Source organism: Schistocerca americana, chromosome 1 (genome assembly GCF_021461395.2).
Source record: "Schistocerca americana isolate TAMUIC-IGC-003095 chromosome 1, iqSchAmer2.1, whole genome shotgun sequence".
NCBI classification, from domain to species: Eukaryota; Metazoa; Arthropoda; class Insecta; order Orthoptera; family Acrididae; genus Schistocerca; species Schistocerca americana.
This window is the reverse complement of record NC_060119.1, coordinates 1,091,679,605-1,091,696,616: the sequence shown is the minus strand read 5'-3', so window position 1 is coordinate 1,091,696,616 and position 17,012 is coordinate 1,091,679,605. Positions and strand designations below refer to the sequence as shown.

The 17,012-nt window shown below is 43.6% G+C and overlaps 1 protein-coding gene across 1 annotated transcript in view; it reads right to left on the bottom strand.

Annotated features, from left to right (window-relative positions):
* The window catches only part of LOC124618072 (tectonin beta-propeller repeat-containing protein), a 209,603-nt gene that overhangs the window by 7,526 nt on the left and 185,065 nt on the right, over positions 1-17,012 (bottom strand). Inside the window, exons 21-22 of the mRNA XM_047145316.1 lie at positions 12,541-12,729; positions 7,498-7,670 (exon numbers count right to left, since the gene is read on the bottom strand). Coding sequence (XP_047001272.1) covers positions 7,498-7,670; positions 12,541-12,729 — 362 coding nt within the window. The remainder of the gene's footprint in view (positions 1-7,497; positions 7,671-12,540; positions 12,730-17,012) is intronic.

Below are 17,012 nucleotides of genomic sequence, written 5' to 3'. Positions count from 1 at the left end.
GCCCCTTTGGCATGGAGGAGAGAAGGGTATACTAGAGGAGACTAAAAAGAAAGGGTAGGTAACTCCAATTCCAGTTTGAGACCTTGTCTACCTTCATTGTCAATGCAGGTGGATCTTTTTCATTGTGGGGCCTACGTGATCTGCTCTTCATTTCTAACCTTTCCTAAAATATTTTCCTCTCCTCCCCAACACAGGAACTGTTACTCATAATTCCAAAAGTTAGATAGTAATATGCATTTCACCTCCTAAAAGCAGCAACAAAAATCTAATAATTGAATTTTCCTTTGATACATTTTGTTGCACAGTCACAAGGTTGCATGTAAGGATCAAGGACTTCATTTCTAAAAATCTGCAAAATTAGAATTCTGTTTGGAAGTTCCATGGAGTACTTACGTTCACGTGTGTGTGTGTGTGTGTGTGTGTGTGTGTGTGTGTGTGTGTGTGTGTGTGTGTGTGTGTGTTTGTGTTTGTGTTTTCTATCTCCGATGAGGGCCTTGTTGGCCGAAAGCTCATTTTCTGACAGTCTTTTTGTTGTCTCTATCTGCAACTCAGCATCTCCACTATGTGGTAAGTTTGTGTTATCTTACTTTTCCCAGCTGCGTTACAGACAGTAAGAGAAGTAAACATGGATTATGACCCTTTCCTTTTCCATCATTGGATGAACCTTCTAGATGTTGAATCTGTGGTTGTAAATTGATATCACCATCTCTGAACAATAGCAACACTAAACATTCATCTACCTGGCCACTGATGTCCAAGTTTCAGATGCCTCCAATTTCTCAATGATCTTCCATTGCAGTTGGTATTGACATCAACCAAGTAGCTTATCTCAGCTGTCTTCTCTTCCTCTCGTGTCTCCAACTGCAATCTTACTGTTAAGTATACTGTGCCTTTGGAGTCTTTTAAGGCAGCATGTCTGAATAAAAGCTTCTCAGTTTTCAGGTTGCATCAGTTTGAATAAAATTCTGTCCTTGGAGTCTTTTTAAGGCAGCATGTCTGAATAAAATCTTCTCAGTTTTCAGGTTGTGTCAATTTGAATAAAATTCTCAAGCTTTTGATTCCTATCTCCACCATTGTCATCAGGAGTGAAAACCTCAGACTGCTGGAGCTGGCATGATTTTCTGCTTATACAGGCACAAATGCAGTGTCTGGCACCAATCAGAGATGGCTGAAATGATGCATGTGCAGAAGGTGAGTTGGGCAGCTCATAGTAGCTCTGGCCCACTGTAGGGCTGTACGACATCAAATGGTATTAGAGGCCTGTGCCACATTCAAAATTGCTGCTCCCACATCCCTACAAATGTCAAGCACCCGAACTGGCCTCCTTTTGATATCTAAAGCATGCCTCCATGCCCTACTAAGTGTGTACTCCTGGTCGCTGTTAAAATTGTTGTTCTTTATTCTAATCTCAGCCACTTCCTTTACATGGGAATCCCAATATGTTGCTGCATGAGCCAAAACTCCCATGTTTTCAATCTGTATTTTGTGCCTGTTTACCAGTCAATGCTCAACTATGGTTGACTTGTCAAGCTCCCTTTAATATGTCACTTGTGATTGGCACAACACTCTGCAACTGTGCAAATTGTCTGATCTATATAGATGCTTCCGTGTTCTCAGTGGATGCCATGCACACCAGGAACACAAAGAGCTATGCCATCTTAACAGGACACAGAATATCTCGTTTCTTGGGGTGAGCCGGAACACTGTTTTCTGTCCATGTTTCTGCAGCACACATCCTAACTTGCTGCTCATTGCCCCACAGTATGGCAGGAGTGCAGCCAGCTTGGCCTCTTCTGCCAATTCACAAGGCATCTATCTTTGGTGGCACCTGAAAGCATTTAAAATGTCAGCTGCCAAGCCAGTTACTTTCCTGCCACACTGTGGGGTGATGAGCAGCATGTTATGCATGCGCTGTGCTGCGGAGACAGGGACTGAGATCAGTGTTCCATAGCTTGACAAGTCAACCATAGGTAAGCAATTGCCTGGAAAACGAACACAAAATAAAGTTTGAAAACACAAGAGTCTTGGCTCATGTGACAACATATTGGGATTCCGTTGTAAAGGAGCAACTGAGATTGCAACAAACTACAACTAATTTAACAGAGACCAGAGGTAGTCATGCCACTGCAAAAGACTCCGAGAAGACATATCTTTCCTCTAATGTGAGGACGTAATACACAGTGTAAGATGGCAGGAAAAACTTTGAAAAAAGAAATCACATCTGCTGAGTTCTTCAGCACTTTCACAACACTGCCACAACAAGAAGTTAATTCATCACTTTGCTGTAGCTAATCAACACATTCAAACTGGTGCAGTGGGCAAAATTTGTAAGAGGACAATTCACACCATTGTGAGAAAGTGAATGTGATAGACATGGTATGAGCTCAACCTTAATGCCAGAAACTTATTTGATTTTCATCTATTTTTGTCATCAACTTTGTTGTCATTCTATTGAGAGTGGGTGGACACACACACGGCAGCACAATAGCACACAAATTTGCGCAAGACAATGTCTAAGCAGCATAACAAGTTTGACCGCTTAACTCACGGAGTAACTTACATGAAGAATGATAAGGCTCATAGGTCAGTTGTGAATCTCTCTGACCAAGAAGTGGATGATTGGATGGCTCTGTGGCAGTGCTGAGTGCACAACTTAATTTTTCTCCAGCCCCCCATGACATCTGCCAATTTTGGATATTTTTACTGGAATAGAGCAGTGCATTTGGCATCTCTCACACGATGCAGCTGAGGATGTCAGACTAACCATCAGCCAAATACTGGTAAAAGCTAAGCCACTGATGCCTAATATTAACCTGGAGCAACAGTGTGGATTGCACTTATTACGAGAGAATGAGGACTTGGTTGTCTTGCAGCCAATAAAGGAAATGCCACAGTGATTGTCAAGACTTATGACTTCCACCTGAAGGTGCTACATTATTTAGAATATGATGCGTACCAGAAGCTAAGTTGCGATCTGACACAGGCCACTGTCAAAAAGACAGGGAAGTTATTAGAGGACACTGTGTACTAGATGAAGCGCTGCAGAAATTAATGACCCACACTGCCAGACCTCTCAGGCTTTATAGATATAGAAAATGTCCCTCTTAGGCCCACTGTTAGTGCACACAGTTCGACCACCTACAGACTGGTCAAACATCTGGCAGGATAATTAGTGCCAAAACTGGGTCATTATGAACACTATGTTGCAAACTCACAGACATTTGTTGACTCAAGAAAATGAAAATATGCCACAATGATGTAATGGTTTGTCTGGACATTGTATCACATTTTACAGGGTGTCAGTACAAATGGTTCAAATGGCTCTGAGCACTATGGGACTTAACTTCTGAGGTCATCAGTCCCCTAGAACTTAGAACTACTTAAACCTAACTAACATAAGGACAACACACACATCCATGCCCGAGGCAGGATTCAAACCTACAACCGTAGCGATCGCGTGGTTCCAGACTGTAGCACCTAGAACCACTCGGCCACTCCGGCCGGCTGGTGCCAGCACAAGACATGCTGGTTCTTTTGCACTACCTGGAATTGTCAAGCTGTTCCATCTTGCTCTAATGAAACATACTTCTTGTATTGCAATGAATATTACGAAATGATGGGTGGCACAATGATGGTATCACCACTGTCTCTGGCAGTCATGAATCTCTTCATGGAGCACTTTGAGGAGCAGACTCTGAACTCTGTGGTGTTGCGTTCATCTTGCTTCCTAAGTCATCTCAATGTCACCATCTTGATTTTGCCTCATGATGAAAATGCACTGCAGCAGTTCATTGATCGCATGAACAATGTCCATCTCAACATTATTTCTACTACTGAGATGTAGAAGGATGGCAAGCTGCCATTCTTGGATGTTTTAGTTGAGTGGAAGGCAGGAGGCCAGCTTGGTCATTCATTGTCCACGAAACTGACGTACACTGATCAGTACTTGAATGCCAATAGTTTTTACAGCCCTGTACACAAAAAAGTGGTCCTGAACACATTAGTGCACAGAGGGAAAGTTATTTCTGATGACCACCTATTGTATGAATTGCAGCACTGGAGACATGTGTTCAGAGAGAATGGTTATAGCAAAAGAGACGCTGCAGAAGAGGCCATGCTGGCTGCATTCCTGCCATACTGTGGGGCAACAAGCAGCAAGTTAGGATGTGTCCTGCAGTAACATGGACTAAGACCAGTGTTCTGGCCAGCTTCCAAGACACAAGATATGTTGCACCCTATTAATGACAACATAACACTTCATGTGCCTGATGTGTATGGTGCCCCTTACAAATCAGCAGCATCTATATAGTATCGAGCACAAGCGACATAGGAAACAAAGGGAGCTTGACAAATCAGCCATAGCTCAGCATTCCTGGAAAACAGACACAAAATACAGTTTGAAAACACGAAAGTCTTGGCTCATGCATCAACATATTGGGATTCCATTGTAAAGGAGGCAGCTGAAATTACAACGAACAACAACAATTTTAACAGAGAGCAGGGGTCACACTTAGTAGAGTGTTGGGGCCAGCTTTGGATATCGAAAGGAAGCAAAGACGGATGCTTGAAGCTTATATGGAAGCAGGAGTGCCTGTTTCAAATGCGGCCCAGCCTCCCGCACCACTTGATGTCACACGGTCCCATGGTCAGCTGGAGCTGCTACGAGCTGTCCAACTCATCTTTAGTGCATGTGTCACTTAGGCTGTCTCTCACTGGTGCCAGAGGCTGCAATCATACCTATATAAGCAGAAATCCATACCAGCAAGGACGGAGATAGCCACTGAAAGCTTGAAAATTTTATTCAAATTGACGCAGATTGAAGACTAAGAAGATTTTATTCTGTTAAACATACTATTTTTTGCTAACTGCAAAAGAATTACGTTTTCAAGTGGTAGTTTTGTGGAAAATCAACATTGTTGCGGTATAGTCAACTTTCATGTCAGTTTCTTTGCTTAATCCACAGTTATAGCTGATTTGTGGAATCCGGTGTAATTCATCTCTTAGGCCAAGAACTGCAAAGAAATCACTGGGTCAATGTTGAAATCAAGATGTATCCTTCTTAAGTTTACCTTTGCGCAGGCTATTGCAGCTAGCTTTCTGAAACTTCCAGAAGATGCCGCTCTCAACAACTTCATTAGACCGATTTGGAAACCACACAATCCCACCACTGCCTTTTAATAATAGAAAATTTCTTACTTCAAAACAACCTAGAAGCAATTCGCTTGAAATATAATACCATTTGAGCCTGAAAATCTCTTAGTACTGTTCTGCTACAGCTATAAATTTCTTTATTCTCATCCAGAGGTAAAATCATCCAGCCTTAATATGTTCTGGATTCTCTTTCATTTGCCACAAAAACCCAAGCAAAATCAATCCCCAGATCAGCAGCCATATCCCAGGGTTCATAACCCTAAAAGACTAGTCCTACTATAAAACCTGATTTAAAGTATCCATCCACAGTTGCTTAGTCCAACCCCCCCCCCCCTCCTCCCCCACCAATTGGTAAAACCTGCAGTATTAAATGCAGAGCAACATGTGAGACTAGTAGTATCGAATAACAACTGTCACACATGCACTGCACTATTTTCTACATGTGGTCCACCAGCTGCCTCCCTCCTAGCTATCAGCCACTCTCCTTCAACCTTCCCTTCTCTCCCCCTCCCAACTTTATTTTTCCCCTCATCCCATCCCCAACACTCCAGTCAAGCTGCATAACTATAGTAGCTATTCGGTGTTTTCAGTCAGCACAATGTGGGCGCACACATATGTGTACTCTAGCTTGAAAAAGGGTTCATCCAAAACCTAGTGGCATCTTCAGTTTTGTTTACATGCTCGTTGATGACTCAGTGTTTCTACTATTTGGTGAGTAGACCTTTACAACAAAAAATTCCAACTGTTGTTTTAAATATGCTTGTTTCAATATCAGTTCTCATTTTTTTATCTCATGGATCTTCATTTAATAAACAAATAGTCATCTTTTCCACAGTTGTTCTTGACCCAATTTCTTTGTCTTGTTTTCATCATTTGTATTTTTCACCACTATGTGTTTAGATTCATCAGCACCTGATACTGTCCCATACTTCCAATATTAAATTTTTATTTATTCTGCTGCTTACAAAGTACTTCATTTTAATGGTGTTTAGATCTAAACCTCACACTGACATTCTTGTATCAATTTTCTGGTCATATATTTTATACCTCATACTCTAGGGTCAAAATTCATTGGCCATCTGCAAACTGCAATAAATACACTGTATAATCACTTATTGAGATCCCTATATTATTATATTTTTGCTTCTAATGCTTACATTTCTTTTGTGTGTACATTATATTAAGCAGGTGAATTACATTATATCCTTGGCACAATACCTTCTTAAACTTGAAACAAGGTGATAAATATATCCCAACTATGATTTTTGATATAGAATTTTTCTATAATGTTTGAAATGCATGTATAGCTTTTATTTGTTCTCACCGGTTTCATAGCCTCCCATGTACTGGCAAAAGATATGCTTTACTACATCTACAAACACCAAATAAAGAGACAATAATAACAATAATAATGATAATAATAACAACAGTAGGGGCTTTGGATGAAGGAATAGCTATACTAAAGATTAGCCAAGAGTATGAGTTAGGACGCCCAGGTCAAGGGGAGTTGCTCTGGACAGATATAGAAGGAAATCAACAATAAATTTCCACCTCTCATCTTCTCGTTGATCCAATGTCTTGGATGAACCTTCTATCTAACTTTGGGATAAATCATTTTTGCCAAGCATTTATTCTCTTTTGTTGCATGAAAGAACCTAGTGTTCTTAGCTTTTGATTATGTGTCAGTTTTACTTTTGTTGTGTATCATACCCTTTCAGCAATGTATGTCAGTCCATCATGTGGAGTTCATTTTACATAATGCATAACACCCATCACAACAGCCATACTATTACAGCTCCTCTGAACTAGTGGTTTTGTTTGTTTAAGTCATAAAACAGTCATGATGTACTTCTCTGTGCCTAAACTGATAAAAACAGAAAGAAACTGGGTGCTTCTTTATTTATTCCAACTAGTAATGCATATAATATCAACCCTATAATTCACTATTCAGAAAATATAGTTCTGAACTGGCATAAGCAGCTAAGAAAATTAACACTGTTATTCATAAAAACAGACATTTACTTGAAGGTAAAATAAGAAACAACATGTACTGTAGAATGAGATTTTCACTCTGCAGCAGAGTGTGTGCTGATATGAAACTTCCTGGCAGATTAAAACTGTGTGCCGGACCAAGACTCGAACTCAGGACCTTTGCCTTTCACAGGCAAGTGCTCTACCACTCTAGAGCACTTGCCTGCAAAAGGCAAAGGTCCCGAATTCGAGTCTCGGTCCAGCACACAGTTTTAATCTACCAGGAATTTTCAACATGTACAGTATTTGTCAAACTGAATGTTTATAGGTTAATAACTAAATAAATTGTGTATAGAAAGAATTAGCAGGTCTCACCACAATGCCATGCACCCATCCAGTCCCTGCAGGGTTTTCTGGAGTAACACCATATCTGCGTGATACAACTCCTGAAGCTGTTATGGCCCACACCTCACCATCTGCCCTTCCAGCTGATACATGGCGGAAACCTGACGTTGATGCAGTACTTGTACTTCCAGAGGCTATTCTGTCTATAAAGTTCAGAGAGAGTTAAATAAGTAAAGGAATAGATGCTGAGTGTTAGGTATTATAAACATCAAATTAATAAAACTTTTTAAACTAAAAAGCAAATTAACACAACTCTCTGTATTGATTAACGCAGCAAACTGCTCTGAGAGCCAAAGAAATTGGTACACCTGCCTAATATCACGTAGGGTCCCCACGAGCATGCAGAAATGCCGCAACATGATGTGGTGTGCACTCGACTAATGTCTGAAGTAGTGCTGGAGGGAACTGACAGCATGAATCCTGCAGGACTGTCCATAAACCCGTAAGAGTATGAGGGGGTGGAGATCTCTTCTGGAAAGCATGTTGCGAGGCATCCCCAATATGCTCAATAATGTTCTGGAGAGTTTCGTAGCCAGCAGAAGTGTTTAAATTCAGAAGAGCATTCCTGGAGCTGTTCTGTACCAATTCTGGATGTGTGGGGTGTCATATTGTCCTGCTGGAATTGCCAAGTCCGTAGGAATGCACAATGGATATGAATGCATGCAGGTATCAGAAAGGATGCTTACGTACTTGTCACCTGTCAGATTCATATCTAGATGTATCAGGGGTCCCACATCAATCCAACTGGACACACCCCACACCATTACAGAGCATCCACCAGCTTGAGCAGCCCCCTACTGACATGCAGCGTCCATGGATTCATGAGGTTGTCTCCATACCCCTACATATCCATCCGCTCAATACAATTTGAATTGAGACTCATCTGACCAGGCAACACATTTGCAATCATCAAGGGTACACGAGTGGGCCTTCGGTTCCGAAAGCCCATATCAATGGTTTGTACACTGACACTTGTTGATGGCCCAGCATTGAAATCTGCAGCAATTTGAGGAAGGGCTGTACTTCTGTCATGTTGAACAATTCTCTTCTGTTGTCCTTGGTCCCGTTCGTGCAGGATCTTTCATCCTTGCCATCTCGGAGATGCCGTGTCTCATCGCTCATGCACCGACTATAACACCACGTTCAAACTCTCTTAAATCTTGATAACCTGCCATTCTTTCAGCAGTAACCGATCTATCAACTGCGCCAGACACTTGTTGTCTTATATAGGCGTTGCCGACCACAGTGCCATATTCTGCCTGTTTACATATCTCAGTATTTGAATATGCTTGCCTATACCAGTTTCTCTGATGCTTCAGTGTATAAATGCTATAGCAGGATAAGGGGCACATCTCTGTTCAAACTACTGCACATCATTACCTGGTAGTGCAAACAATGTAACTGTTTGACTCAAACTCATTCCATTTCTGATGTTAAGAAAAAGAAAAGAACTATGGTGTCAATGGAGAAGTTAATGAACAGTGCATGGCAAATATTTAAAAAATTGAACTTGTACTACTGACAGAACGTAGTTGTGAAGAAGACAAACTGCAGCTGATTACAGAGAAATGCTTGCTGCTTCAGAATTCAACTGCCTAGAGGTTTATTTTGAGAAGATGTGGATTTGCTCTCATAACAGTATGAACAAATGGTAACTAAGTGTCACTGTGCAAGGTGGATGATCAAATGGATGTTTGAAATGAAATTTTTATCAAATCAATGGATGGAAGTCAATGGCCATGCATCAGAAATGGAAAGCTGATTTCATTTGCTTGGAAGATTATGGCCAGTCTTTTCTGCGACACAAAGGGGTTCTTCTTACTGATAACCTCACATAGTGTAAAATAATAATAGGTGAATATTATGCAATGTTTTGGAGTAACAGGATGAAAAAATGGCAATAAACTACCCAACAATGTTATGTAAACGAGATATTGCTACTCACCACATAAAGGAGATGCTAACACACACACACACACACACACACACACACACACAGTCTCTGGCCACGGTGGCATGACTAAGATGTAAGTGCACCTGACAGGAGAAGCAATCCAGTGGTGGGGTAAGGATGAGACATGGTGTGGGAAGTAGAGGGGGTGGGGGAGGGATTGGGGGGGAGGGGGAAGAACATGTAGCGCTGCTTGTGGGAGCTTGCAGGGGCAGGTAGTGTGCTGACTGTTACAGCCGGCAGCGCTTTTCTTTTTTTGGAGGGGGGTGAAAGTAGTCATGTGATCTACAGACTAGGCTGCAAACACTGTGCTGCTTTCTATGGTGGGCACAATGAGTAAAAAGCTTTGATGCCTGCCTGCATGAAAGGCCTCAACTAGCTGTGGCCCAACACAGTGTGCTTCACTTCAACGATGGCTTCACAGCCTTTGCCATCTATATCCTTCCTACCAAAACCAGTTTTTATGAACTGTGCAGGCAGGAATTCTCCCTGCAATATATCCTACATTTTCATAACCCACTTGGCTATCATAACTTTCGCTAGTTCTTGCCTTACACCTACTTATCCCCTTCCTTGTTACCATTTCAGCATCGGATTGCTGCTCCCTTCAGGCCTGATTACAACTCAGTCTGCCCACAGTGGCCAGACACAGTGGTCATGTGTATGTGAGTTGGTGTTGGTGTGAATAAGTGTGTGTGTGTGTGTGTGTGTGTGTGTGTGTGTGTGTGTGTGTGTTTTTTTCCTACTTTGGAAGAATCTAAAATGTATAGCAGTGGTTTCATTTTGCCTGACTGTGGCTCAGTGTCTCCTCTATTGGTGAGTAGCAATCTATCCCTTTCATAATACTGTTATTCCATCCTACATTTTACATTCTTTTATTTTAGAAAAAGAGATCAGTATTGTAAAATGAGACTATTCTCTTCCTTTGGGACAGTAATCCTGTCGACGAAAGTGCTTTGTTCATGGTAAAAAGAGGGATGTAAACTACATTCTGTCAAAACATTTATCTTATTCACTGAATATGGCTAACTCTACAGCCATACTTTCATACACAAACACATTTATAACTGGATTTTTTAATGCAATGTATGTCACTTATAGGTGGGTAATGGTATTTGAAATCCATTGGTGACTCTAAAGTAGTTATGGAAACAATGGCCACACAAATGAATAATATGAATGGATGTTATGCAGACATTCCATAAATGCACTGGAAAAATATTGGACAAATTACATTGATATAAAAGAGGAATAAGTCGAAAAAAATCTGTGACTTTTCGCTTGAACGTAATCTCCGACTGCAAGGAGAGATACTTTCACCTTCTTTCACGAGTTATTAGGATAGCTTCCTTTTTCTAAGTGACCTGTCTTTATTCATTTTCAATGCCTCCACAGAATTAAGAAATATTCTGACATCTTGGGTTGTCAGGTCGCACCTGATGAAGGTCTCGAGCTACGTGACCGAAATATCGTGCAAGTACAACGCTGATATCCGGCAGAACACCCGACAACCCAAGATGTCATTAGATCGCCGGGAAAGCCTGAAGAGTTACAAGAAATATTCTGTTCATTAATACCAAGTAGGTGTAGGTGTAATACATTTCTGAGCCAACGGTAAAAAAAAAAAAGTGTCATAATATATTACTAGTGTGATTTTTTCCATGCTTCTCATCTACACCTGCTCCTCTATTCTGAAATGAATTGCAGAGGGTACTTTTTATTGTACCATATATTACAGCCTCTTCCTGGTCCATTTATGGATCGAGTACAGGAGAATGCCTGCACACCTGTGTGCAAGCTGCTACATGCCTAGTTTTATCTGCATAATTTCCAAAGGACAGATACATAAGGCACTCAATTTTTGTATAATACAACAGCAATTTCTGCACTAAAATATATTTCTCCAATTTTTCTAAATACATCCTCAGTATTTGTACATTGTCTCCCACTACATGTCTATCAGTTTAAGATTTTTTCAGCATTCTGTTCCTCTCTATTACCATTCTCAAACAGACCTGTCACAATTCATACAGGTGTTTGTTGTACATGGTCAATGTCCTCTATTAGTCTGATCTGGATCTCACACATCTGACCAGTATTTAAGTTGGGCCATATAAGTGTTTCATATGCGGTCTGTTTTATATTCAAACTGCAGTTTATCAAAATTCTGCCAATGAATAATTGTAGGCTACCATTTCTTTGACTACAACATAGTCTATGTGGTCGTACCTCTTCATATTTCTAACATTGTTACTCCCAAATATTTTTATAATATAACTGACTCGAGTTGTGACTAATTAATCCTCCAGTAGAATATCCTACTTTTACATTTTGTGTAGAGCACAACTTAGAATTTTTGTACATTAAGAGTTAATTGTCACACTTTGTACACCGGTCCAGCATTTTGTCAGAATCTAACAGACAGAATTTCTCCATATATCACTGCATCATGTGTGAAAGCTGGAATTGCTATTAAAACTATTTGATAAGTCATCAAAGTATAAAATGCACATCAATGGCCCTGTTACACTCTTCAGGGGGAAACTAAACCATTCCACATGTAGACTAAATTTCTGTCTTAGCTGATTTAAGATTCTAGTCTATTGCTAAAAATACATAATCTCTCATTCCATGTAGCCCATCTTTTAGGCAAATTTTTTAGTTTCATAGATCTCCCTGCCCTCAATTTCTGGCTCTAGCCTACTCATGATGCTGAATATTATGTGGATTCTTATCTATACAATAGTGTTTCAAACTCTGTCCCCTATTTGTGAATGCTTACATAATTTATCATTAACCTCTCAGTATTTTCACCTATTTTGAATGTTGTTATTATCTCTCATAAGTATTTTGAAGCCCTCTGAAGCAACTTTTAACCTCACTGAATGGCGAATCTCCTTTCCACAACTACAAGCTATATGCAAATATGCACTGAGAATTGCCTGGATACATAATTATAGCTACAGCAATTATTTATGATTTTCAACACTGAAATTAAACTCTGAAGAAATGTTATGGCAGATAGAACCATTACCACTTTAATATTCGCATTAACTTCTTACCCTGAGTAGCTGCATCATTTGCGGATGTTGGCAGAGTCTGCCAATGTGTTCCTTCTGGGAACACGGGTGTGACTTCACGTCTTAAAGACAACTGCCCTTGAGAATCAAGAGCCCATACAGCATAAGAGCCAACAGATATTTGTTTCAAGACTTTGCCAGCTGGAGGCTCCACACTTTCCCACACCGCACCTGTGTACACAATGATTGTTGTGCAACAAATACGTAACAATATAGAACAAGCTCTTAAATGAGACTGAAAATGTAAACATACAAACTACATGCAGACATCTGGTTATCAGTTAGAGATGTGTTGCTGCTGCCAGTATTACTACCACTACTACTACACAAAAACAACAACAACAACAACAACAACAACTACTGTTATAACCTTTAATCCTATTAAATTGCGTGGATATACAACGTAGAGCAATAGCGAGTTACATGCTTCCAACTCTGAATCTGTCACTCCACTGCCGTGCCGTGACCTGCGGCCGGCGCCGTTCATAGCCAGGTGGTGCTCCCGCGCTCGGCCGAGCTGCGGAGCGCCTCTATCGCCGTGTTCGTGTACTGACGTAGCAGCACTTTTAAATCTCGTGGCACTGTCACAACACTTTTCCCCCCTTGAAAAAAAAAAAACGCTCACTTCCTTGGAGACACGGACAGAGCGGAGACATCCATGGCCTCTTGGGAGGCCCCGAGAAGATCCCGCGGAGAAACACTAGAGTATGGTCGAAAATGTCCGGGACGGAAGCTTGCGCGTGGAACGTGCCTCCTGGACGAGATGATGGGGGAAAACTCCGGAGCAGCATCCATAGGTGTCGTGGACCTGGGGGTGTGCCCCAGTGAGATGGGTCCCGGAGAAGGCGGCGTCGCAACTGGGGCCAGTTCTGGCGTACTCGGAAGCGGTAGCGACGTCGGCTGCAGCAACACGCCCGGAAGATCGGCAGCAGCGACAGGACTGGCTTCTCGGGCTGTTGGAGACGAAAGAAGGGGCAGTGGCACCGGCGTGGCCACCACTCGTGGGCGCATCTGGTCGTAATGGCGAACAACCATGCCGTCGTCCGTACGTATTTCACAAAGCCGGCGGCCGCGAAGAGCCTGGACCACCCCTGGAATCCATGTAGGGCGAGATCCATTCCCCCGTGCCCACACGTCGGCGCCCACCGGGTATTTTCCCGCACTAGGGGACACAGTACAAGGCCTGACAGGGTGAAGCAGGTGCAGTAGAGTGCGCAGTTGGCGGCCATGCAAGAGTTCAGCAGGGCTGCGAACACCCAGAGGCGTGAAGTGATAAGAACTCAGAAATTGCAACAGAGTGTCATCTGTGGAAAAATCACTAAGTAATTTTTTCATCTGGCTTTTGAAAGTGCGGACAAGGCGCTCGACCTCCCCATTCGATTGCAGATGGAAGGGCGGTGCTGTAACATGATGAATCCCTTGTCCAGTACAAAAATCACGGAAGGCCTGCGAAGAGAACTGAGGGCCATTGTCTGTGACAATCGTGGATGGAAGACCTTCTAGCGCAAAGATTTTGGACAAAGCCAGCGTCGCCGCCGCAGTGGTGGGCAACGGACATCGAACAATAAATGGAAACTTCGAGGAGGCGTCAATCAACAGTAGCCAATAAGTGCCGAGGAAGGGGCCGGCAAAGTCAGTGTGCACCCGTTCCCACAGCTGCGCCGGATCAGGCCACGGAGAGGGCATAGTACGAGGTGCAGCCAGTTGTTGAGCACACTGACTACACTCAGCGACCATGTGGGCGATGTCCGAATCAATACCGGGCCAATAAACGTGCCTGCGGGTCAGGGACTTAGTCCGAGAAATCCCCCAACGGCCTTCATGCAATAGTTTGAGAACATCTTTGCGAAGAGAGGCTGGCACCACGAGCCGTGGAGATGCGCCATCCGTGGCCAGAAGAACAACACCCTCACGAAAAGACAGACAAAGGCGCAAGGCATGGTAGTTGCAAAGGGGATCCGATGCCCGGGCCTTGGTCCTGTCCGGCCAACCCCGTTGAACAAAACCGATCACCTGACGCAGGACCGGGTCCCGCGCAGTAGCCTACGCGACCTGCGAACCTGTAAGTGGAAAACCCTTGACCGCACGACGTTCTTCCTCATCAATGTGGAAACAGAGTAGTTCATCTCGATCGAAAACCGGGTCGGGGCCCATCGGCAAATGCGACAACGCATCAGCGTTGGCGTGCTGGGCCGTCTCATAGTGAAAACGAGACAAGTATAAGGCCCAACGTTGCAGGCGGTGAGCTGCCTTATCTGGAAGTGACGCCGAGGGGCTGAACAGGGAGACCAGTGGCTTGTGGTCGGTGATGAGGTGAAACTTAGAACCATACAAAAAAACGCTGAACTTTTTTAGAGCATAAATGATAGCGAGCGCCTACTTTTTGATTTGAGAGTAACTCCGTTGGGCATCGTTGAGGGTCTTGGAAGCGTAGGCGATGGGTCGTTCCAACCCATCCTCATACCGATGGGCGAGAACAGCCCCTAGGCCATACTGTGACGCATCAGTCGCCAGAACCAAGTGCTGACCCGGACGGAATGTGGCAAGACAAGGCGCCGACTGCAAATGAGCCTTCAGGTGGACAAAAGCCTGCTCACACTCGTCGGACCAGCAGAAAGGAATGTTTTTGCGTAACAGCTGATGCGCAGGATGAGCCACCACCGCCGCGGAGGGAATGAATTTGTGATAATAAGCAATCTTGCCTAGAAACGCCTGAAGTTCTTTGACCGTAGACGGCCGGGGTAGAGCGGTAATGGCCGCAACGTGCTGTCGTAGAGGACGTATACCCTCACGGGACAAGTGGAAACCAAGATAAACAATGGAGGGTTGGAAGAACTGTGACTTGTCCAGATTGCACTTCAACCCAGCCGAATGCAGAACTCGAAACAGCGAACGCAAATTGCGAAGGTGCTCCTCAGTGGAGGCCCCCGTGACAACAATGTCATCCAGGTAGTTGATGCAGCCGGGAACGGAAGCCGTGAGCTGTTCCAAAAACCGCTGAAAAATGGCCGGCGCACTAGCGACGCCAAATGGTAACCGCTGGTACTGATACAACCCACAAGGAGTGTTGATGACGAGAAATTCCTTGGAAGAAGCATCCAACGGCAACTGATGGTATGCCTCCGATAAGTCAAGTTTGGAAAAGAACTGGCCCCCAGCGAGCTTGGTAAATAACTCCTCAGGACGGGGAAGAGGATAAGTGTCAATGAGGCTCTGAGCGTTGACAGTGGCTTTAAAATCACCACGCAATTGCAGACTCCTGTTTGGTTTAGAAACCACCACGATTGGCGATGCCCATTCGCTGGAGGTAACAGGAAGGAGAATCCCTGAAGCTGTTAACCTGTCTATCTCAGCCTTGACAGGTGCACGCAACGCCATCGGAATAGGGCATGCCCGGAAAAACTTAGGGTGAGCCGTAGGCTTAAGAGTAATGTGGGCTTCAAAATCCTTGGCACGACCCAGACCAGCAGAGAACACGGACGAGAATTCAGAACACAATCCATCCAGCTGTTGATACGGAATATCCTCAGATATGAGGTGCACATCATCATCAATGGAGAACCCAAACAACTGGAAAGCATCATAACCGAACAGGTTTTCAGTGCCAGCATGATCCACCACATAAAACGTGAGGGGCCGAACAACAGACTTGTAGGCAGCGGAAGCATCAAACTGGCCAACGATAGGAATTTTCTGCTTATTATAAGTTCTCAGATTTCGCGTAACTGGAGACAAGGGAGGGGAGCCCAACTCCAAATTCGTGCGAGAATTAATGAGAGTTACTGCAGAGCCAGCGTCCACTTGCATGCGAATGTCTTTATCCAGAACACGAACAGTAACAAACAACTTATTTGTTTGAGAAAGCACACAGTTAACGTCCATGTCCGATGCCTCGTCCTAGTCGACAGGAACTTCAGGGGACTGACACACAGAAGCAATGTGGCCTTTTTTCCTACATGAATTACATGTGGCCCAACGTTTTGGACACGCGGCCCTGTCATGCAGTACGAAACAACGTGGACAAGAAGGAAGTGCGGAACGAACCTGCTTCTGTGGTTGCTGTTTTCGCTGCGAGCGGGGCGGCCCAACGTGACGTTGTTGACGCGAGTGAACCGCCGCCACATCGTCGTTCCCCCTGTGAAACAGGCAAATTGTCCATGTCGAAAGTGGTCTGTACAGTGCCTACATCACACCACGCATCTATTTGCGCACCAGCAGCGTGAGACACTTCAAAAGATTGAGCGATGCTTAGAACTTCCGACAACGATGGGTTTGGCAGTTGTAAGGCACGTTGCCGAACTTCTTTATCAGGAGCAAGCCGGAGAATAGCGTCCCTAACCACTGAATCAGCATAAGACTCATGATGAGTGTCCGTGACAAACTGACATTTCCTACTCAGACCGTGTAGTTCCGCCGCCCAAGCCCGGTAGGATTGATGGGGCTGTTTACGACAC